This window comes from Thermobia domestica, chromosome 4 (assembly GCF_964235325.1).
Source record: "Thermobia domestica chromosome 4, izTheDome1.hap1.1, whole genome shotgun sequence".
NCBI lineage: Eukaryota > Metazoa > Arthropoda > Insecta > Zygentoma > Lepismatidae > Thermobia > Thermobia domestica.
Window position 1 is genome coordinate 212055342 of NC_137457.1, and position 24845 is coordinate 212080186.

General features: G+C 35.6%; 1 protein-coding gene and 1 long non-coding RNA gene across 4 annotated transcripts in view; one reads left to right on the forward strand and one right to left on the reverse strand.

Moving 5' to 3' along the window:
* The window catches only part of bib (MIP channel family protein big brain), a 389669-nt gene that overhangs the window by 315322 nt on the left and 49502 nt on the right, over window positions 1-24845 (reverse strand). For all 3 annotated transcript variants that reach the window (XM_081755459.1, XM_081755461.1, XM_081755460.1), the window contains exon 2: window positions 2676-2802. In XM_081755459.1, coding sequence (XP_081611585.1) covers window positions 2676-2802 — 127 coding nt within the window. The remainder of the gene's footprint in view (window positions 1-2675; window positions 2803-24845) is intronic.
* LOC145683854 (uncharacterized) overlaps window positions 1-24845 on the forward strand; it is a 405847-nt gene that overhangs the window by 215356 nt on the left and 165646 nt on the right. The window lies entirely within an intron of this gene.

Here is a 24845-nt window from a genome sequence, read left to right on the forward strand (position 1 = left end):
ATTGAAAGTCTCAATATAGTCAATCCTCGCACAATCGTTCGAGTCAATACATTCAAAGAACGTTTTCTGGTTTAATGTAGCTTATAAAAAGTTCTTGGTAACAACGCTTTATGCTTCATAATATGAATGAATTTAGTCAACTGAAGTTTTAATTTATATATGTAGAATACACTAATTACAATTCGGAGGAACAAAGTATTACCAGGGTACACTCGAGTATGATTAGGACTTTACTTTCAATACCATTAATGCTGGTTTATTAATCTTACAACTACGATGAATAATTAACATTATTATTGATTCTTTCACCGTTGAACACTTAACCATTCTTTCCACATTGGAACTACACAATCCACCCCATTCAACACGCCTCTCCTTTTCACTTATGAAAATCAATTCTTTTTTTTTTTTTTTTTTTCTCACGAGAATAGATTAATTTCGCATTTTTCGTGTTTTAATGGCAAGGAGGAAATATAACAACCTCTCCATTTAAATTGAAATTCGATACTTAAAAAAAAAAAATGTTCAATCCTCTACTTAGGTTAGTAAAATGCATGGGCCGAAAGATGATGCGAATGAAATTCCGTGTTAAGAAATCACTAAGTACTATGAAGCAAAGGTTGAGGGAGGACTGCAGGAAAACGTCCACCTCTGCTTGATAGTGCTGCAGAAACATATTTATCCACTTTTGTCGAAAAGTTACTTTAGACAAGTATTAGAGAGAGAAATTAGGTCCCAGCATGTCATTGATCACCTCTCATTAATATGTAACTCTTTGGATTTTCTGCTCTCTTAATTATTTAAGAAGTCTTGAACATGTACGTCATATTACTTTTTGTCCTATCTAGGTATTCTGCTCAAAGGCCGCGGTGAAGAGTTACACAGAGAATTAGAATTTGGAATAGTACACAGTACACCATATATACCAGAATTGAGTTGATTTTGAGTTCAAAATCCCTTTCAGCAGCAAGGCTATACGAGACGTGGATCTGCTGATTAACGTGGAATCGAACCCGGGCCTCCCACGTCAAAGGCGCGTACGCTAACCGCTTAGCCACGAAGGAGCTCTACACAAGAATTGAGTAAACAAAACTCTATTACATGTGGATTCTCTTGAACACGTAAATTAATATTGATCCGATATAAGAAACTCGGAGACTTCCTGCAGTAAGTTATAAAGAGCTAGATGCTTGACAGAGACTTCAGACTTGTTCTACAATTGGCTCTCTTAAACTAAGTTCAGGTAGATTATTGACAAGAGCACAGAAAATCGTAGATGATGCAAGCTATTGAACAGCTCCTTGGTATGGAAATTAATTAAACCTTCTCTATCATCCATTGTTGAAACAATATGTTAATTAAATACATTCTAATCAATAATATCCAGGATCATTATACATAATATGTCAATAATAGTATTCTTTTGAAATTATGTGCCTAGTATATAACCCAAATAGCAGAACATGCCGCGATCTGCGATGTGATAGCAGAAAATTTGCCGCGCGTGTGCAGAAAAATTGCCAGAGAAAAAAAATAAATAGCCAACAGAAAAGTATAAAAGTGTGCCTGATATGCGTAGATGTCTTAAATGCACAGACGACTCGCATAAATATGGTTTGAACTTTTTTTTTTTTTTTTTTTTTTTTATACTTTACTTCGTGTAAAGCGTATTTTAACAATCATAAATGTTTCTTCTGCAGAAAATTTTTGCAGAATTCTTGCAAAAAATTTTTGACATTAAATCTCACCGCAGAAAAACGAAAGAACTGTCATCGGGGTATATAATAACTCTTGATTTAAGTAACCTAATTATCTCCTGTCACCATGACACAATCTAGTGAAACTTACTGAATTTTCTTATATCTTGTACACATTAAACCATATTTTAATTTCTTCTTTTAAGCTCTTAAGGGTCTTCACTACAGCGAAATTAAACTACCGCTAATATTAGAGTATTTCTGTAATATCTTCAAAACAAATGCAAGTATTCGAAAAACAGAAACGTAGTGAACTAGACAATACGATTTTGCATATGATACCTTTACCACAATTCACCTATCTGCTTTTGGTATGCCGCTATTTACAGAACCCGCAAAAGAAGCTTAATCTATCTACAGTTGCAACTCGAAAGCAGATAGATAAGTTGTGATAACGGTATCACATGCAAAATCGTATTGTCTAGTTCACTACGTTCCTGCTTTTCGAATATTTTTATTTATTTTGAAGATAATACAGAAAAACTCGAAAATTAGCGGTAGTTTAATTTCGCTGTAGCGAAGACCCATAAATTGTTACAATAAATTCGACTTGGCAGATGATGTCTTCATACTCAGATGAACGAATCAACATTTTATCATCGTATTAAACCTAACCAAAACTAATTAAGTTACTAAAATTCACTACATATCTTGTCCTATTCATTCAGATCATTACCACTATCCCATTCGCGTGTATATTGAATCAAAACAATGTAACTGGGTAATTAGGCCAAATGGACAATATTTGCCAAAACATGTAAAAATCCAATACCGTAGTTTGTCTCTGAGGACAAATGAAAACAAAAACACTTCCGAAGAATTAAGTACATACCACACAGAGAACAATTTTAATTGTGCAATAAAATAATCCAAAATCCAGGAATATGAATATGGAAATTGGCAAACGGAAGCACTTACCCATAGAGAAGAGCAGCACCCGCAATTCCACCTCCACATTGGGCTGTTACAAACATTATTGCCCTCAATGGAGAGATGTTTCTCGCTGTAGCCATTGCTACTGTCACTGCGGGGTTTAAATGAGCCCCTGAAATAACAAAAAGACAATTGCGGTTTTTCAAGAGTTTCTAATAAATGTTACCATAACACTTCAATACTAATTACAAAAAGCGGAAAAATATGGAACATTATAAACACACGAAACAACTGTTAGTGATTAGGTCTAGAACAATCTTCAATAATGAAATATATTCTCACATCCTCTTTGTTTGTGACTAAAGAATGTTTGTAGCTTGTTATGCAATGTTACATGTATCATAGATCAACAAGCAGCTCCGCAATTTCTGAACCAGAGTAGCCTGCATATGACAGACTAAATTCGATTTTCCTCGTTCAATTAACAAATTAAATTTTAGGTGTAACAGAAAGAAAATTGTCACGAGATGGATTAAACTCTCGTGAACAGAACGCGAATTGCTGGTGTTACTAAGTTATGGACTATATAGTCTACCAACACTGGAAACTGTGTTCATGGTTGTTTGTTGATGTTATGAGCTAAGCAAACATTGGGAAGATTGAATCGTCTACTAGTTATGTACTGAACTGGAAACCCACAATTAAAGAAAGAAAAAAAATCTCAAAAAGGAATAAATTAAAATCGTTTTCAAGCAACAGTGTCTATCTTCTCTTAAAAGATAAAATGAGTTAAGTGCGTGTTTCAGATATTTAAATTTTCTGATCATTTTATAAAAATATTTTTATTTAATTATTTTAAAGAAAATGCGACTGGAGCGACGAGTGTTGGTGAAAATTATTTCTTTGTGACACATAGGCAATATGGGATAAAATCGGCTATAGTAAATAGAGAGAAGTGTTTGAGTAAGTAATTCCCACTATCACCCGTTAAAACAGATTCTTTGGTCTCGGAGATGAATGCCACGACGCACAAAAACCAATGCCATGCTTCATCTTGTGATCCGAATTATATGTAACTTACTTTTGTTATATGTTACTTCTTTTGACTCTATTCCACTAAAAGGACGGAACTTCTCTGACGAACAGAATGCAAATAAATATTTCATTGTATTTACACGTAACAGGGAAATCTTCTCACAAATTTTGCCCTTAATACAAAACTTTAAGCACTGAACCAACCATATTAAATGCTTATATTCTCGCCTCGTATAACAGATTCTCAGTAGAACAGGAATACAAGATCTCAAATCCCTATAAGAAACAGCAAAGGTCCCAGACCTTCACTCTGTGCATCACGCAAAATCTTAATAATAAACCTTCACGTTAATAGATGGTCTGCCTACAACGACTGTGTTATTTGTTTACTCAGTCAATTTTACTTTCTGGTTTTGAAATTGTGATTGTGATTGTTATTACTTTTCGTTTTAAAAGGGGAGTTTTTGTTTTTAACAGAAAGTGCATCCATTTCATTTCATTTGGGTACAAGTCTGTGCTTACATTTTCCTAATTTAAAACTATTAGTATAGACAATAACTATTTTCTTTCTTTCTTTCTTTTTTTAACGTTAAATAAAAATCCTGTGTTTCATAGTACGATGCTTTATGTCAACTATACTAAAATATATAATTTAAAACTTTCGTCTTCACTTTTGATAACAAGCACGTGTCAGCCTTACTACAACTTGTAGTTACTGAAAATTTATAAAAATAGCCAACATATGGGTTTTATAAACTGCTAGAATATAGCCTATATAGCTTTTTCTTCTTGTTACTTCTAACTGAAAAGTACGAAACAAGAAGTTGGAAATTGAAAAGTTGAAGCAACAGGACTTGAAAAATCCAAAATTTGACGGAAAAACATTTAAATTTGAAAAAATAGGCATAGTTAATAACGGGAAATAAGAGTATAATGATCTTTGCATTAACCACATGCCGCAGATGTAGTAGGACACCGCGAAAGAGAACAACTAGCAAACATGATAATATAAAGGAAGGAACAGTGTTGAGGAGGTTAAACAGAAAATTACAATCGTACATAGAAAGAGGAAATTGAAGAATTTTATAAAACTAAATATGAAGACATTTGAATGAATGACATTTGAACTAAATATGAAGAAATTAGGAAGAGTTGAAAAATGAGAAAATGTGCAGGGAGAATCAAAGGAAATTCGTCGATACAAGAGGTACAACATGACAGTAAAAGAGAACGAATACAAAATAGCGAATGGAGTAAAATTTAGGGAGGAAAGAACATTGAAGATTTGTATAACAGTAGGAATAACTTTATAATCTACATATTAACCTTTAAGAGTTTGTGTTTTTATATGCCAAGCTCGTCTCGAAAGGGTTAACGAACGAGTGAAATGAAAACAACAAAAGGTTTATCATATTTCAACATGATCTTCACCGAAGCTATTTGAGATATGATGAGTGAGAAGGCAATTGAGATAGATCATATAGATTGACTCTTAAAATATGGGGAGAAAAGAAGAAGAATATATATTATATATATGTTATGTGAACAAAAGTATCCGGACACCCCCAAAAACATACGTTCATAATATTAGGTACATTATGCTGCCACCTACTGCCAGGTACTCATTATCAGCAATCTCAGTAGTCATTAGACATCGTGAGAAAGCAGAATGGGGTGCTCGCGGAACTCTCGGACTTCGAATGTGGTCAGGTGATTGGGTGTCACTTGTGTCAGAAGACATTAGCGAGATTTCCACACTCCTAAACATCCCTAGGTCCACTGTGTCTGATGTGATAGTGAAGTGGAAACGTGGAGGGACACGTACAGCACAAAAGCGTACAGGCCGACCTCGTCTGTTGACGGACAGAGACCGCCTACAGTTGAAGAGGGTCGTAAAGTGTAATAGGCAGACATCTATCCAGACCATCACACAGGAATTCCAAACTGCATCAGGATCCACTCCAAGTACTATGACAGTTAGGAGTGAGGTAAAAAAAAAAAAAAAAACTTGGATTTCATGGTCGAGCGGCTGCTCGTAAGCCACACATCACGCAAGTAAATGCCAAACGACGCCTCACTTGGTATAAGGAGCTTAAACATTGGACGATTGAACAGTGAAAAACGTTGTGTGGAGTGACGAATCACGTACACAATGTGGTGATCCGATGGTAGGGTGGGTATGGCGAATGCCCGGTGAACGTAATCTGTCAGCGTGTGTAGTGCCAACAGTAAATTCGGAGGTGGTGATGTTATGGTGTGGTCGTGTTTTTCTTGGAGGGGGGTTGCACCCCTTGTTGTTTTGCGTGGCACTCTCACAGCGTAGGCCTACATCGATGTTTTAAGCACCTTCTTGCTTCCCACTGTTAAAGAGCAATTCGGGGATGGCGATTGCATCTTTCAACACGATCGAGCACCTGTTCATACTACACGGCCTGTGGCAGAGTGGTTACACGACCATAACATCCCTGTAATGAACTGGCCTGCACAGGGTCCTGACTTGAATCCTATAGAACACCTTTGGGATGTTTTGGAACGCCGACTTCGTGCCAGGCCTCACCGACCTACATCGACACCTGCCCTCAGTTCAGCACTCCGTGAAGAATGGGCTGCCATTCCTCAAGAAACCTTCCAGCACCTGATTGAAAGTATGCCTGCGAGAGTGGAAGCTATCATAAAGGCTAAGGGTGGGCCAACACCATATTGAATTCCAGCAATGGAGGGCGCCACGAACTTGTAAGTCATTTTCAACCAGGTGTCCAGATACTTTTGATCACATAGTGCATATTATATATATATATATATATGATAAAGAAATAGGCTATATTAGTATTTATTGATATAGAGCAAGCTTTTGACCAAATGAACTGTGAAATTTTGATGAGAGATTGGAAACGCATACGAAACTTATCGGATTGGATTAATTAGAAATGAAAATGTAAAAGTTTGGATAAAGAACAATGGCAGAAGAAAGTGCAATTGGAAAGGGGCTAAGACAAAGGTGTGCCTCTCATCAGCATATTTAATATCAACGCACTTGGAATATTGAAGACTTATCCATACAGAGAAGACTGTATTTTAGTTGAGAATAGGAGTAGATAGGTTTCATGCCCCTTCTTGAGAAACTTGAATCGAACATTAACAAAGATGATTAGAAAATTTTAGGAAGAAACGGTGAAGAAAATCGCATGGAACACAAAAGCAATCTAGTTGGAATTTGAGGAATTATCGATGCAGGAAAAAAACAAACAGAACTAATGACTCACTTTTGATACCTAGAAAGTAACACAGGATGGCCCACTTAAAAGTAGCCCTGCTTGGCCGGGTCATACCAGATACGAGCAAAACATTGTGTGTAATCCTCTGACTAATTCTGGCTAACGCCGGTATATCGCCCGATGTGCTGTTATTTACATGCAGATAAACTAGTATTTATATCTTCCTACTTTTTCGGCTTGTATTCGGCATTAGCACACTGGTTACTTTTATGTGGGTCACTCTGTATACATGAAAATGCGTACGAAGTCCTGAGAAATAAAAGCAAGAGTAAACATGATAACAGAAACTTAAGGAAAAAGAATAGCATATTTTGTGGCCCTTGAAAAGAAAAATATATATACAATATATAAAAAGTGAGTGTGAAGGAGGAAGAAGAAGAATAGCGAGCAGAACGGAAAAGCAACGTATAATGTCTGAAGAAAGAACAGTGTTACAAATAAATATTAAGAAGAAGGGCAGATGCTTAGGGCATTACTTCATCAGAAATTGAATTCTAATGGAATGCGATGGAAGAAAAGCGAGGAAGGGGAAGATATGGATTGCAATTGCTGCATGATATTACAAAGGACAATCCTTACATCACGACGAAGATGTTCATGGGCTGAGTTGCCGATGAGACAGTGACTAAGACTGCCTCGTCTCGAAAAAGCGTCACAAAACAAACGACTCGTCTCGAAAAGTGTTTGTTTCTATTGGAAGAATTATCCCGTCTCGTGTGTATGACGAGGGACCATGGAAAATGAAGACCTCTCAATTTAAGCGGCGAATGACCTGTCAATAACTTCAGATACTTAGGAGTATCTCCTAGCACTGTTGCAATCTCTGGTTATAAGGTAACTGAACTCGGGATCCACAGCTTGTGGAAAATTAAAATCCATGCAGGCAAATGCCTCATTAAATTTACGTTTTAGAGTATTGAAGTGTGAAGCAATTTGTCAGGAACTCAACGTCAATGTACGCAATTAAAAGGACTTCACAGACTTATGGATGCAGGAAGAGTCTAGAAGATATTACAGTAATAATAAAAATCCTTCAAGTTATGCGTTGCTGACTTTTATGAAGGTGTAAATTAAAAAATTGCCGGTATTAACACCATCGTAGGTGGGTTTACTTCAAAAAGTATATGGTCTCTACATAACATAGAACATTATACCTTTCTTATGCATTATTATTATTATTATTATTATTATTACACTAGACAGTAGGAGTATCTGCTTCCCGAGTATCCACATGCTCCCTCCATGAAGAATATCACCTATGACACATTCACTTGAATGACAACTAAAGCCATATTATTAGGAGGTCGCTATAATTTTTATTTAATTTTTAAAACATTTAATTCTTTGTTTTAAAATTAGCTACGGGCTTTAATCACGAGGAAAATATTTTCATTTTATTAAATATTTATTTATTAACTAGCAAAATGCCCGTTCTTCGCATGGGGAGAACAGATTTCATTTTGGATATAAAGGAAACCAAAGCTGTCACCAATCAACTTAGGGGCCCCTAAAACTACGAATTCGACATCAATATCGGCCATTTTCAATTATTTTTACATGTCACCATACCCCCTTGGGAGTACTAATGGGGAACGAATTTGGGTTTAAATGGCATCGACGTGTCACTTGTTCACCTCAGCGACCCCGAAAACTATGGATTCGACACTAATATCGGTCATTTTCGATCAAAGTTGCGCCGTCAAAGTGAAATGATAAAAACCATCACAAGCCCGAACCTCATTTATGTTGAAAATTTGATCGACATTGATCTGGTTATTCAAAATTTATTAAGTCACAAACATAATCACTTTCGTTTTCATTTATACCGGTAGGCCTATAGATAGATCAGTGCAACCAATTCAATTTAAAGAGTTTGTTATTAAACAATTTATATTGAATGTCTTAGTTGTTAGTTCTAGAATTGCAGTTTTAGCATGGTTGATGTGGATATATAGTATTAGTCTGGCAAATCGATTTCGTATGACTATGTAGACTCGGGACTAATATTAACATTTCTCTCAAATTCGAAAACAAAACATGACAGAAAGATATAAGCTTCTGAACTAAGCGTTTGTATCTATTATAAGATCCATATTTCTCTTTGATTGCCTCAGCGTTAATTCAATATATTCAATAACTACTGTGCAAAATGCGTCATTGAGCTGCACGAAATGAAGAAGAAAACTAGAGAGAGGAAATTTCTTTGTGTAGTCTTATCTAAAATAGATAATCATCAAGTTAACAGGAATTTTATTCATCATCGCTAAACCACCGTAGTGTCACGGAATTTTCATTCATGATACTCACAGAGAAAGTGTTCGAAATTTTCTCAAGACATTCGCACCTCATAAGATGCAGAAGCTGTAATACCCTCGAGAAACGATCTTTTCCCATGGGAAAAAATGATAACGAGAATGCTACAGCTACAAAGCACTGCCACCGCCCTGTACCACACCCACCTTCGTCAGCTTTAACTAAACGAAGAACATGGGAATTGTCCATCCATTTTGATCCATTCTTAAGAGGGACCACTGAACGCTTTCCCAGCGGAAACAAAACACAATATATGTGCACTGCATATTAGGCAATCATATCCTGACAAATGACACTACTATACGAAAACTTCTAAGGAATTCAGTGTGCAGAAGATGTAGCAAGAAACACCAGACTTCTCAGGAAAAAAAAAGAAGAAAAGAGCTAGGAGTTTTCCCACAAAATGATTGCGTGTACATGATTTCTCTTTACCTTATTTCATGTTAGAAAGAGCGCATCATAATCTGTTATTAATACCTCATTTTGTTCTTTTGTAGAAAAAGAAAAACGTGCGAGTAAGAATTATTTGTTGGCAAAATTCGTGCTTTTCTGCTGGATGCAACAACCAATGAGAATGCATGTATTCTCTTTTATTATATGTATATCCAAGTATTTAATATAATTTCCACATTTGGTAATCAATCTTGACACGAATATGTCTATTAGGTTAGTTCCTCTTTTCTTTTAACGCACACTGTATGTGCAGGAAAATCCCTGAAAATAAAGGGTTCCTCATACTGGAATTAGAATTATAAAGGAAGCGCTTGCAACGGACACGATAAAATAACGGGTTACTTGTGTCTTTGACTCGAGGAATGAAGATTTTAATCTCAATACAAGTGACTACAACTCTTACATGAATATTCTTTAGCCAACCACCCACTGTAGGTAGTTTTCCCACAGAACAAATTACATTTGGTTCCGAAATTGTTTCCTCATGGGGACATATGAAATACCGTACTCTAAAACTTCAGTTTTGATAGTAAGAAACCTTAAAAATTAACCAAATGATACGATTTGATTTGTTTTCATTTATGGTCTCGAGGTTACATCCTACAACCTAAAGGAGACGATAAATATATATGAGTAACGACTAAAATGTGGAATGAAGCAAGTAGTACGAAATGCAAGAATTCCAAGAGAAACTCATGAACACACTGTAATTCATCAGAAACTCAAATTGGCTGGGTTCGGATCAGGGACAGTCTTCTATTCAGCCCCATGAACTTCACTGATAGAACTGTGTTATAATAAATTATTTCTCCGAATATTGTGTCCTTTCATCTACGCGACAATGAAAGGGTCATGGATGGGAGTTCAGTATGAGAATGTTCATCAACAGCGCGAAAGGTCCAACCACTGACATACGAGACATTAAATCAAACAGAAAGCTTTAGATTAATGCCCTATGATCATACTTGGTAGTAATCAATTCCAACTGGTAGATTTATGACGTAGAAGCGTGCTTCTAGGTCAATCAAACAAATAACACACGAAGACACTAGAACAAGGATGGAGAAGCCTACATAAAAAAATAGAACATGAATTGAGTGTACATGTAACCATGAATCCATTAGTATAGTAAGCTTCAAAATGATCGACAACACTATCAATGTTCTTGTTTGCACGTCACCACGTGTTGTTCCTGCCTACTCCTTCTGCTCTACAGACAAAGCAAGCACCAAACTGTGACGGCTCGGAACATTCAATTCGAAATGATTGCTATATAAGATATATATGAAATGGAAGATAAATTACAAGTGAAGAATGAAGAAAGAGTTGACGCTATAATGGGAGGGACTAGAACTTCGAGAAAAGCCACGAACACGATCTTGTTCATCACAACTTTACATGCTCTGGAATCACACTAAAAGTGAATACTTATTCACTGAGCCGCCGTGTTCTCAATGCGAGCTCCTGGCAAGTATAGTGGGCTAAACTTGGCCATGTGTTTGCTAAGGATTTTCCTATTTTCTTTTCATTTGTCCATTATTTTATAATAAGTAAGCGCATTATTTTCGATATTAGTCTCAAACAATAATTTTATGATGCACGTCACTATAATGATTTTTTCTACTGGGAGATTAGTCGGCGAAGTAGTATCGAAAACATAAGCAAGGATGCACCTCTACATATCTAGTTCGAAGTCGTACAGTAGTTAAAACATTTACAGCACAAAATGATTGCAAACATATGCACAGCAGCCATACAAAACTTATATGCTTTGTTTACTCTCCACCAAAAGCAAAGCAACGTTTCCTCTTCTTAGTTACTAATGGGGCGTTTACACTTAGTCGATTTAGTCGCACGACTAAATCGACTCGCTGCATTTGCCACTAAATCGAAGCAACTAGGCCGAATCAGATTGATGGATGTGTTCAATTATAGACAGAAAATAGAACGTCTTTTAATTCAGTTGCCAGTCGATTAGTCGCCTTCGATCAACAAGCGATTAAGTTGAAGTCCCGTTTACACGGTCGATTAAGTTGAAAGTGACGTCAATTCAACTGAATCGAACGCAAATCGACCAAGTGTAAACGCCCCATAACTTATCGTTTCCAATGATCTCTTGGAAACTGTCTTGTTGAGTAAGTACACTCTACAACTTTCCTGACATATTCCAAATGGTGTTGACATAAGTTATGCAGAAGTGTCAATTCACTTCATGCATTTGTATGAGGTTCTTCTGCCGTTTTATACTACCATGACTTGTTTCATTTACTTGTTTATTATTATCTGGCCCATTTCTAAATTTATTTCGTTCATTCTTCTAGTTACTTTACTATGTTGCATATAGCCAAGAAAATCAAGCGCAGAACAAGTGTATTATGATGCAAACCAACACTCATAGTCATAATAAAGTCATTTATATCATAAAACAAGAATAAAAGTAGATGATTGGGTACTTAGCACATCTGGCTGAAAATTGAATCAAATGAAAGGACAACCACATTGAGAATGCAGAACTTTCTATTGAGTAATCGGCGAAAGACGTATCTGATTGGACTTGTGTGTAACGAGTTTGGTACCTATCACATACTTCACGAATGCATGATGATGATGATGCACAGACTACTACGAACCATTTGAAACTAGATAACTAACCACATGTTACACAACAGAAATAAAACATTAGTAGTATGTATTCCAGTATAGTGAAATGGTCAGTGTGCATCAGTTCGATTCTCGCTGGGGTTCTGAATATTTTATATCAACTCAACATTGTGAGAGAGGAGAGCAGAGGAGTAATGAAGTGAGTGGGACACACTATAAAATTCCCAACTTACAAAAGAATAATAACGTACGTAATTTATATGCTTTCACAAGCATAGGCCAAATCAAGCAGAAGTCCAACTTAAAAAACGTTTACTGTACCGGCATATCAAGGAATTAAACTTGTTAATTGTTTGAACAAAATTGAGAATCTTTTAAGAGAATATATATCCTTAAGCTATTATTCCTAGTAGTTAAAGTACCCTAGTAAGAGAACTCTCAGGGTGCGAAATCCTGGGGGGGATGAGGGGGAATTCCCCCTCACTTACTGTTTTTTCGGAAAATAATCCCCCCACCACAAAGTTACTGGGGGGGAAGAGAATATGAAGGTATTTCTCAGAAGTCATACAAATTTCTTGAAAATGTAACGTTATTTTCCCTACAAAATACTTTCAAAGGCACACGTATCCATTAATACAAGTTCAACACACTTATCAAGATATTTGGAAATATTTCAGTAAGAAAAGTATAATGAGAGTCATAGAAGTGCAGTTAGCGTTAAGCAAAAATAAAAATGAATAATTAAACCGTGCTTTGATCTGGCAACTCTGAAAACAAAATAGAGATGGGATCTGAAGTAATTATTCTTTTTTGTCCTTCTACTACTAAGATGATCATACTTGAGTCAGGCACGTAGCCAAAGGGGGGTCCGGACCCCCCCCCCCCTTCGAGACCAAAAATGAAAAAATTAAGGAAGGATGAAACAAAATGAAACGAGAAAAAGAATAATCAGTGTTAAAAATAAACTACAGGAAGCTTTTGGTTACTCTTTCTTATGAGGAAATTTGTATTACTTACAATACATGGTAGCGAGGTGAGCGAGATATCCTGGAAGAGTCAGGAATTTGAAATTTCTAGAAAAGTTATGGAATTCTCAGAATTTCTGCTACTAGTCAAGGAGATTTCAAGCTTCCGAAAGCATAGTGCTATTGTGTAACGGCGTGGACACTTTTTATAATAATTTTTCGTTGTCGTATCCTTGCAGTATCAAACATGTTATTTCAAAAACAATTTTCTACTGCTCCTTTAACCTGTCATTTGGAACAGACAGTAGTTGACGGAATAATAAAAGCAAAAAAAGTTATGAAGAAAGAAAGTTCTGCTAACATTTGATTGAACAGAGAAAGGAACGGGAACGCAGATATTGTAAAATATTTTACAAACTATGTACTTTTAATAATAGTGAATATGTACTTTTTATTATAGTTAAGGTCATAATGAACGGAAAACTCTTGACTTAATGACTTAAATATTTAATATATTAAGTCAATATTTCAATAAGTCAATATATTAATATATTGAACTTCAATTAAGTCAATATATTAAGTATATTTAATATATTTAATATTAAGTCAAATATTAAATATATTTGACTTAAATATTGTATAATCTTTTTCAATACTTTTTTAAAATTCTTTTTCTCGAGATTTCTTCATAGTTTATTAAAATACCTACCAACATATCTTTATTTTATTATCCTAACAAACTAATACATATTGATAGTAAAGTAGTTTAGATTGATCGAGCTCCTGGGCCTTTAGAATTTCATGTCCCCCCCCCCTTGCTACGAAATACTGGCTAAACGAACCAATATATGTTCCAGTAAAATAGTTTAGAATGATCGGGCCCCTGGTGTGATGACCACAGTATTTCATGTCACGGACCCCCCCTTCACGAAATCCTGGCTACGTACCTGCTTGAGTGCGGTATTATTGACTTCTTGAATACAACAAAAATGAAACGTAGGAAGAGTGCTACGAATAATGTAATTAGAAACTACTTCAACGTTAATTCTGAGTCAGACAATAAAGTTCGCAAACTAAATAGTGACAATACGCATGTTACTAATAATGGGTCGCTATTCATGAACAAAAGCAGTGCCGAATGCAGTAGTAGTGAAACAGTTGAAGCTGAAAAGAAATGTTTTAGTGCAAATGTGATGGAAGCTTCTAAAATACATTTGTCAGAGAGTTCGTGTGATGGAAGTGATAAAACAATATCAAGTAAAATGAAGCAAAATGTAACATTGTTCACATCGAGAAAGCAGACGCAAAAGCAATAGAAATGAAGATCATTGATGCTTTCGCAAAGGATGGCATTGATTCTGATATTATTAAAGAGAACCTTGTGGGTCTTGAATCAGATGGCGCATCGATTTTTATAGGTAAGCACGATGGAGTTTCTGCTCGCATTAAAACAAATTTTGCTCCCCAGTTAGTATTCACTGCATGGATCATAGGCTTAATTTAGAAACAGAAAAAGTTTTTGGAGTCGTGAACGCAGTACACACTTCGAAAATCTGCTTGACGAACTTTATACAGTAAGCCTTCTGCATTTGCTTGCCTCGAAAACACTGCTAAAGTCATTGGCGAAGATGTTTTGAAAGTAAAGAAACTGTTTCGAATCCGCTGGATTTCCAGTGAAAAAGATATACTCTTAGCCGTATATAGAGACTATCCATCCATAGTTGATTGTCTTCTGCCGAAGTGAGAAAAGAGTCAAGTGAACAAACTGTGGCAAAATTTGAAGTTCTATATCGTAAACTAACTTCAAGACAAACCATAGTTATGTTAGCGTTGCTTTTATACATTGTACATGTATTAACTACGGTCAGTACAACAATGCAAAAACAAATCTGTATTATGTCAAGAAATAGAAACTCAGCTGCATACTGCCTGCACAACTCTTACTGAAATGAAAAAAAAAAAAAAAAATGATGACATTTATCTCACGAATTGCAAAGAGAAGTATTTGTTATTGTATTGACAGAGACTCGACATCAATTCAATTCGAACTAGTAAGATGTCAAATCTTAAAAGGGATTTTAGATGAACTACGAAGAAGATTTCCAGCAGATGAACTGATTTTCTGCTTCAAAGTATTTGATGAAACTCCTTAGCCCATTGTACGGCAATTCTGATGGCTATAAGGCTGCTGAATTATTGTGTATAGATCCATCTATAGCTGTAATGGAATGGAGACATTTGAAATCTGGTCTCAAATCTATTGATGATCTTCAAGTATTTAAACTGCTGTTGCGGAAAATAAAATCAGTTCCAGTGTGAGCGTGGTTTCAGTGTTGAACATGACTTGAAAAGCTATAAAAGAAATCGATTAACAATAGATACATTAGAAGCCTTAATGTGGACACCCTTGAATTGTGTGAACCACCCTTGAATTTGTGGAATGCATTAAGTGGCACCATATTGTAGACAGTATATATACCACTATACAGACAATGAAGATGAGATGAACATAATTTGTTTCTATAAAGAGTATTAGCAGGTTAGCGGTAGTCTCGTGTTTGTCAGATTTAACGAATGGATGTAATTTTAATACAGCTTCTCATTTCGGTATTGTTCTAACTGGTAACCTACCGAGCTCTAACCTAACCAGTATTCTTTTGACTTGTGGTTATATTAATAAAGGACATGAGCCAATAGACACGGATTTATATTTGAACAAAGATAAATACTTAAAATGGCCAATCATTTTCAGGTGTAACACTAGATAATAACCTAGCCTGGTAAGTCACCAGTTACAACAGTACCCTTATTTCTATTTTTGATGGCTTATTAATGCAAGCTTGTAGAACACATTAAAGGTCAATAAAATAAAGCACAACCTTTTGGTTCAGAGTATACTTTTCTTGCATTGTTCAAGTTTAATTCAACACGGAATAGCATAATTGGAAATGAGTGTGTTTTGCGACAAGCTGGTAAGCTTAGGTTAGCTTCTTTTCTTTGTAATAGGTTACAATTTTGTGTACAGGTATTACGTTTAAAAGAGCTTCCCCCTCACTTTGAATGAGATGATTTCGCACCCTGAGAACTCTACAATGTACATTACTCGCACTGATCGATTTCAGTAGAATAAATGCTGAACGTAAGACCACTAAAGGCAAAGTTACAGAAAAAGGCGTCTGAAAACTAAATTGTCGTGAGAGTTCAAGCGAAATTTGTTCGGTGATTTCAGAGACAAACGCAGAAATCGACTGACTTTTACATACGTGTACATGTCAAGCAAAGAAATTGCTTTTTCCTGACGTCAACTTAAAATCATGGTAATGCACAATTCACTGCGTAAGACATAAACGTTATAAAGATGAAACGATTACATTGTTATCTTAACTGCCTGCCACTTTGAAAAATAAATGTGGTTTATAACTTGAATACTGAAAGATATGAACTTTGCACCAATATTTCAATGTATATCTTAGTATTTGAATATATCGACACCAATTAAAATGACAAAAGGAAAGAAGAAATAAAAACCATATAGAAAATAGAATTTTCCTTGTATCATCCTTTCTCCATCTTAAAAAAAATCGCATTTACTGTATGTACATTCAATTATTTAACTTATAAGTGAGGAATTTAGTAACTATTTTACATACCGGTACTCCAATGCTACAACGAACTTCAGAAATGTTACGGAGGCGAAAAGGAATCAATCAAGGGCAAAACTAGATTTTCAACTTGGCACTTATACTTTTTTTTATTCCAACTGCCTACTCAATAGCCCATAAAATATCCACGTAATAAATTTATGAAGATACATGTACAAAAGATCAATTACGTAGTAAAAATAGTAGCACATTACAACTTGTATTTGCAACACTGCTGGAACATTAGATTCCATCCCAGACAATGCCCCAAAACTAACACAGATGATGATGCGAGAGTGTTGCTCCCAATTTCAACTCAAATGTAGCCCAGCCTCCTCGTTAGGGCCTTCATTTTTTTGTCTTTTTATGACGTAAGTAGAAAATGACTGGAGGCAACGAGGGAGATTCTGATGTTGCCTATCCATAGTCTCTGGTACGACGTTTATTTCCCATGGATATCCACGAACCAACCAGGTAAAATACATGAAATAGATATATACTTTCACAAACTTCTTTTAAAAAATGTTTTAAAAATATCGTCTTTAAACGTCATATGTATAGTTCATTTGATTAAATTAGCCTGTAAAGAAACTGGTACCTTAATAAATTCAAGCAGTTAATCATTTTCTTTTTTCTTTTATTCTTACATTATTTTTTAAAATTTAAAACCCACTTATTTAACTATTTGAAATATATATACTAGCGGATATAGCCTTCGACGCCAATTTAGACTGGAATTGTTAATAATAATGTAATACAAATAATTATAAACTTAAGTGGAAAGATATCAGCCAGGGCCTTTTAAAGGTATTTTCTCGGAATTTTCCTTGTGAAAGTAAGAGAAATATCTGAATACATCTCAAACAGAATGGTTGGTTGCAGGATTTGAAAGAGGAACCTCCATCCCTGCAGCAGAGCCTCTGTCTGCCGGATGTATGTTAAACAGTCTTATTTTTCTTTGTTATAATAACTTCAATATTCCAATGGGGAAGCATACGGGGGACGAATTTGTAAATTAGAGACAGCATGAGTAAGAAACATCAGGCAATAAAGGAATCAGAGACAACTATGAAGGAAATGACAAAAGAAAAAAAAAATACCCAGATAAATGCAAAAACAGAAGTATACGAACTAAATAATAAAGATGAAGGGAAGAAAAACTACGAGGAAATGAAACGTCTAGCTTAAGGTAGGAAAGTATGGACAAACCTATCGAGAGATTGATAACCTAAAAAGTAAGAACATATCAAGTAGTCACATCAAATGTAGTAAACTACCAGGAATAAATGGTCTCGGAATGCAAAACTGAGTTGCGGGAACGAATCCTGCTCATCAATATTAGAGTGTGAAGTTCGTTTCATGTAGCTCAAACAATTCAGCAACGGAAATTATTCAATATTACAACGTTAAATGTATTGGACAGCTTTCCGATAATAACTGGTCAAGAATATGGTTGATCATACAACTATCTGATTTCAAAAACCTCTGCCACATTAATGCAAAGTTCCATGCAAGATCCAATATGCCTCGAATTAGTTTAATTTTCTTGCAATGGAACATCTTCATGGTCAAGCAGTTACGGTGCATGCTTTCTTCGCGCGTGGTCGGGGGTTCAATTCCTGGTGAGAGCACTTGCCTGGGATCCAAACCCAAGTAGTGATTCGAACAAAATTTTAAACAGTAGGCTCCGTCTCATGTAGCCATGGAGCTGAAAAGGGTCTTACAGCATAGTCACTTAAACAAATATGCTACTCATTATTATGAATCAGTCGATTCTAAAATCAATCCAAGCGAAGGGACGTTCGAAGAATTATGTCTGAAATAATCTTCAATCAAAATCATCGTGCAGTAGTCCCAAATGAAATTAAGGTTATTGCCACACATATACAAACATAGATCGAACACCGAAAATTCTTAATACAAGAAGTAACAAAGTATTATCATTTACATTCCATTAATCGCGTGAACTAGGGTTCCACATCTGCAATCAGACATCCAAACACGTTTGTCTGCCCAGATTAAGATTACTCGTCTATACTGAGTAATATCCACTTTTGAGATCCTTTTTTTCTATTCATGTTTAATTATGCCTCTCGCTAAAACGTCTAAAATTTGACTATAGTAAGTTTTTTTTCCTCTCTCTCTCAAGAATAACAGGCAATTACGCTCTTTGCTTGATGGGTACAATTCACTTTAACCCTTTTCCGTTTTATTTCTCCTCCCTTCCAGACACTGTCAGTGTAATGGTAAAGTAAATATATCATTGAACATGGAACATGCAATTCTGCTTTTTTTTTTAAAAAAAAAAATCTTCAGATTTACAGGAAATTCGTGGTAATTACCACGGTTGCCACCTTTTAGTGATACTAGAGTGAGATACGCTTATCGAACATGTGCAGATACCCGGTTCCTCATACTCAAATTTATACACTACACAATTCATGATATTAAGAACATTACATAACAAATACATATGTTCATGAATAAAAATTAAGATGATAATTTCGACCCGAAACAGAAAAATCGAACAGTCAGATTAGTGATTAGTTGAATGAACGTTTTGAACAACTAAACTGATATAATCCAACAATAACATCATTGGCGGTGATATTGCCAACACGAGAAAATTAAGCTATAAAACCACAACGATAAGTCACAGGTACACATCGTACGTCGAAATTTATAAATATAACTCTCATATTTTGTGTTTTTGGATAATTCGACGTCCCGCCATATAACAGGTCCTCCGTGTAGTTCGGGATGTTAAAAATTTCTTAAAATTAGAAATGTTCATCCTAATTCGGGACAGGTGGCAAGTCTAGTCGTTGCTGGTGGCACACGAATACGTGTTTTAGTGGGAGTAGAATGCAGTTTCGTTTCTTACTAACAAAATATCCCGTATGTTTGTTCTAGAATATCAAATTGTAACTTTATCTAAAGTCAATTTGAGTCAATGACGACGCCAGAGGTCGACTGCCCTCTAGTGGCTATGCCTGCTCCCTCAATGAACAGATGAGGAAAGCAACTTAAATCTCAACACTGTAAAATCGATACCAACATGTTTATATAGCTTAAAACGCGTAGGATGCAAAGATTACTATGATAGTTTCATGCTAAAAGAGATTGACCGAAGAAAATCTGAGGTAACGAAATGAGTATAAAAACTCAGAAAAATCATTCATTAAAAATCCATCAGCTTTTAAAATTTGAAAATACGGTTATCATAGCTCACTCCCAGCAACAAAATACTGAAACAGTACTATCTACTTTAAATATAGCCCCTTTCCAACTTTCGACTTTTCTCGAAATAAAAATCTCTTTCCATGATTTTATTATTACCGTATTATCATTTTCGAATGTAAAATGAATGCAGATTTAAATTTATTATAATGCTTTCAGATTTCCAAAACGTTACAATCCAAACAACCGAAGAATAGAATAAAAATGTAGGTAGCTATAAATATATTTGTAATGGACATTTTCTACTACACCGTTTAAAGCAAGGTTAATAGAGAAGTAGGTTTAAAGCAGAGTACCCACCGTCCCGGTTCCTCGCATTACAGGCAACAACGATACCTATTTAGGTACGAGTAAGCACCCTGAGAACTGAAATAAAATTTGTTAAATGTACATTGAACATAAATTCAGTTCCACACAAATACAACTAACTTGACATATTTCAGTTATCAATAACGCCGCATTTCTTCCTTTTTAAATAGACGCTAACAGTAACTTATTATTACTTTTCGCGTTCATATTGGAAAAGTACTGTACTCTTAATTTATACAGTTTTGTCTCTGTTATTAACGTACACACGGTAAATCATTATCATTATCTATTTAACCAGGTATGTGAGATTTACATCCTCCATGTCCCCTCATATTAATACAAATTCTGCATTGCTACGCTAAGGTCATCTATGTTTTAAAAAGTATATATATATATATATATATATATATATATATATATATATATATAAACTTTCCTGATGCACTGAATAATGCGTCATCTACATCATTTAGGGGAAAACAAGAAAGATCTGATATGTGTCGCACCATCAGTTTTTTTTTAAAGCAGCTATTAAATAATACTATTTTCTGAAAAAAAAAAAAATGTTCTGAACCTAGCCTATATGCGCCACCATGACTTTTTATTGTCTTCAGTAGTCATAATAAACCATATGTAGCACACGAGCTTTTCCACCTTACTATAAGACAGGGATGCAAATAAGCAACACGATTTTATTCGCTCAAGGAAAAAGCTACTAGCCCACATTCCACATTAGAAATCACTTCCTTACCCTTGGTATGATATTAAATACTCGCCCGTACCGATGAACCACTCGTCTCGGGCGAGTGGTTATTTGCATCCCTGCTATAAGAACTATAATTAATAAGGACGACAAAACAGTTTTGTCATTTTTCAGTACTACGAGTATTTTCTGTTATTTTTGACGACTACATTTTTGCCTTTGTTATGCTAATAGTAATTTTCTTTTATTTTTTTCTAGTTCCTAGCACGAAACAGTCGAATAAATTCTTACCTGTTACTCCTGAGATAAATCTAAAGACGTGAGTACTACAGGTTACTTTGGTGACTGATATGGGAGTTAAGAACATGTTGACACTCGAAATTTAATACATCAAATAATGTTTGTTGTAATTTGTATCTTCAAGCATTTTCCGTGCAAAATGTAGGTAAAAAACACTAAATTCATAAAATAGAGAAATCGGTTCCATCCTCTTTTCGTAAACTTGTTCGAAAAGTCAAACACCATTAAGTACACTATTTCAGATACAAGCTCGAATCCTATTTCATTCGAATCCTCTGTCTCTTCGCCTCACTGTAATAAAACGATGTAAATCACAAACATAATGCAAACAAATAAAAAAAAAGTTTAAACTACCTTATGTATGACCGGCCAGACATCTTTCAGTTGAATCACGTAAAAAAAAAAAAAGAAGTTCGAAATGTAAAGAAATAAACAAGCTATTGGAGAATTAAATTGAGATAGTATTCCTTGTGCCCGGAAAAGCAACCCATTTTAATGATTTACCTGAATTTCAAGATTTATGGGGAAAGGGGGGGCATTCAGGTATGAGTCTCATATATCTAAGCAATGACCCAGAAAAAAAAAATATCGAGATTCTGGGAAAGCAAACATGAGGAGGGCATCTTAACTCCTACATCACAGGATCTGCGTTCGTGTGGATGATGAAATGATGCGAGAAAAAATAAGAAAATTAAAAAAAAAAAAAAAATGCGTGAAATGACTGTGTGCAGCACGAAATTAAGAGACTAGAACTCTACATACAAGAACAGAATCGGAGCTCTGCTTCCTCTATTCTCATTTGGTTACGCTTCAAATGAAAGAAAAACACATCTAAATTCTCAGTATATACACGTGTAAATAAGTGAATGCTTATAGTTTAAAAAAAAAGGAAAAGAAGTAAATAAAAAGGCAAATAAAATATTGAAACCACACAGAGCGCTATAATGTATCGACCAGCATAAATTTAAAAATATTGCCCTCCGAGTCTGAAAGGAAAACAGAAAATGTAAGTTGTGATAGCAGGAAGCAATTCATTTGCATCGCCCTTCTCTCTCTCTCCGAAGAGGAAAGCAGCAGCCGTGGCAGATCCTGAGGGATTCATTCGACCCACCGCCGGATGTAAATGGCAATCTTTATTTGAACGGTACCTCCGACCAAAATGCCAACGAGGCATTATTATTATTATTATTATTATTTGGTTGAAGATCAGCTCTTATTCACCAACAGAAACAAAAAGAAATCACTATTACAACAGAGTAGGTTAAATCATTGTCTTCTGGCTAGATAGATATTCTTTCCTACTTTGTTTAAATGTCACAAAATTTGAGCAGAGATATAGTGACCATGGAGCTACGCATCAAGCTTCGATAAGAGTATAGTTTATAGTCGAGAATAACATTTTATGAGTTATATGTCTTAACATAATTAAATATCACAGTGTAAAAGGAAATACTGGGAACAAGTGCGAAGACATCAATAATTTCATAACCCATTACTGTTACTAATAAAATTCACGCATAGTAATAAAATATCGTCTTTCATTTTACTTTTATTTTACGTGTAACTTACGAACAATAGTCCTGCGCACCACGCTACAACGATTAAAGCCTATTATCATTCCAACATTTACCCAAACCGAATGAGTTCGATAAATGTATCGTATCGTTTCCATTGACTTTTTCAAGAAAAAAATCAAATGTAGGACGAAAAGAGGCGCGCAGAAGAAAGAAAGAAAAATGCTTCCAAGATGTTCATCTGAACCATCTTTAATTCTTAGCTCATTGGTTTATATGGTGAAATATCCTTCTCTCTTCTTTGAAATGAATTCGAACTCTTGTGGTTTGATTTTAATGACATCTCCTTTTACGGTAGTTAAATATCCTTTGTTTTGCCAAAATAAATTTGTTTATGTATACATTTAATATTACGTAAGTTATATTTGATTCTAAAATAGTCCCAAGAGAAGCGCGCGTAATGTAGCCGAGTTAGTCGCACCTCAATCATGCACATTATATTAATGAATAAGTAGAGCCGTCACCAACACCTTACAAAAGATAATCCACATCACCGTCTGGAATTTGCTGACACCTCATTAGCCTCTAATGTAATTGTTTCTGATGAGAAACTTGTACATGTCGGGCGAGGTTAGCAAACAGAACGTGCGATACTTGTCGGATAGTAATACAAATCACTACGTGTTCCAGGTAAAGTGACGATGTAGTGAGGCGTGCGGGGAACACCGACGGAATCCTAACAGCGGTAAGTTATCGGTGCATATTAGAAGACGACATCTTGCCATCACTGCTGCTAGAGGATGGATCACTCCCTAAACGTTTCCAGCACGATGGTGCCTCACCCCAATGCGGTACCTACCTATGTCCGCGAGTACATCGATCAGTAGATTTCCAATGTGTGGATGGATCAGTAAGAAGCTGTGAAACTGCCCCCTTGCTCCCCTGACCTAACGCCACTAAAATACTACCCTTGAGTGCATGTAAAGTCTGAGATTTCTGCAGTGAAAATTAAGGATGTTCAACATCTCAAGGAACAAACTGTGAACGCGTGTCCGAATACTACAGCCGAAATTTCGCGCAAGGTTTTGGATGGGTTCTGGGAACTTAGAATGCATGGAACGGAGACACATTGACTGGAACGGGGACACATTGATCACGTCCCGTAACAGTGGGTGGTCCTTGCCGTATGACTACCGTCTTTTGTTGGGAACACAACAAAGAAACAGTCATAACTTCGTAATGGTTAGCGCTAGAGCCAAAATAACAGTGCCATTCAATGTGTACGAAATTTTGCTATTAAAATCACACATCACTAGCTATGGTTTTCATTTAAGATAACCGCGTAAAATCCAAGATGGTGAACATTATTGTTATCCGTCCTCAAACATCTTCCACCATCCTTATTCTCCACCTACACTATTACTTTGGTTATATTTCGCAGCGCTTGCCACTAATTTTGGTGTTACTTTTGGACTACTCTGTGGTATGTTTAATCAGACGCAGAGTTAATACATTTAAGCACGCATAATGACATGGCACTAACTCAACTTTGTATGTGTATTCTGCTTACATGAATCCGGAACAATTTATCCAATGGCGGATCTAGAAGGTAAAAAGGGGGAGGGGGCAGCTAGAACCCGTACTGTGATATGTATACAATTGAGTTCACTATAAACTTTTAAAAGTATATAAAATAACAGCCTCAATAATTTGTCACTCAAAAAACAGGGGGCGTAGCCCCCTCGGACTAGATCCGCATTTGAATTTATCCTCGTTTGGAAAGTATTATAAATGGTGAAGCCCAACAAGTGAATCGTTTACGCAATGATGAAAAGCTTGTTACCAAGGAGGTTTAATAAGTCCTGC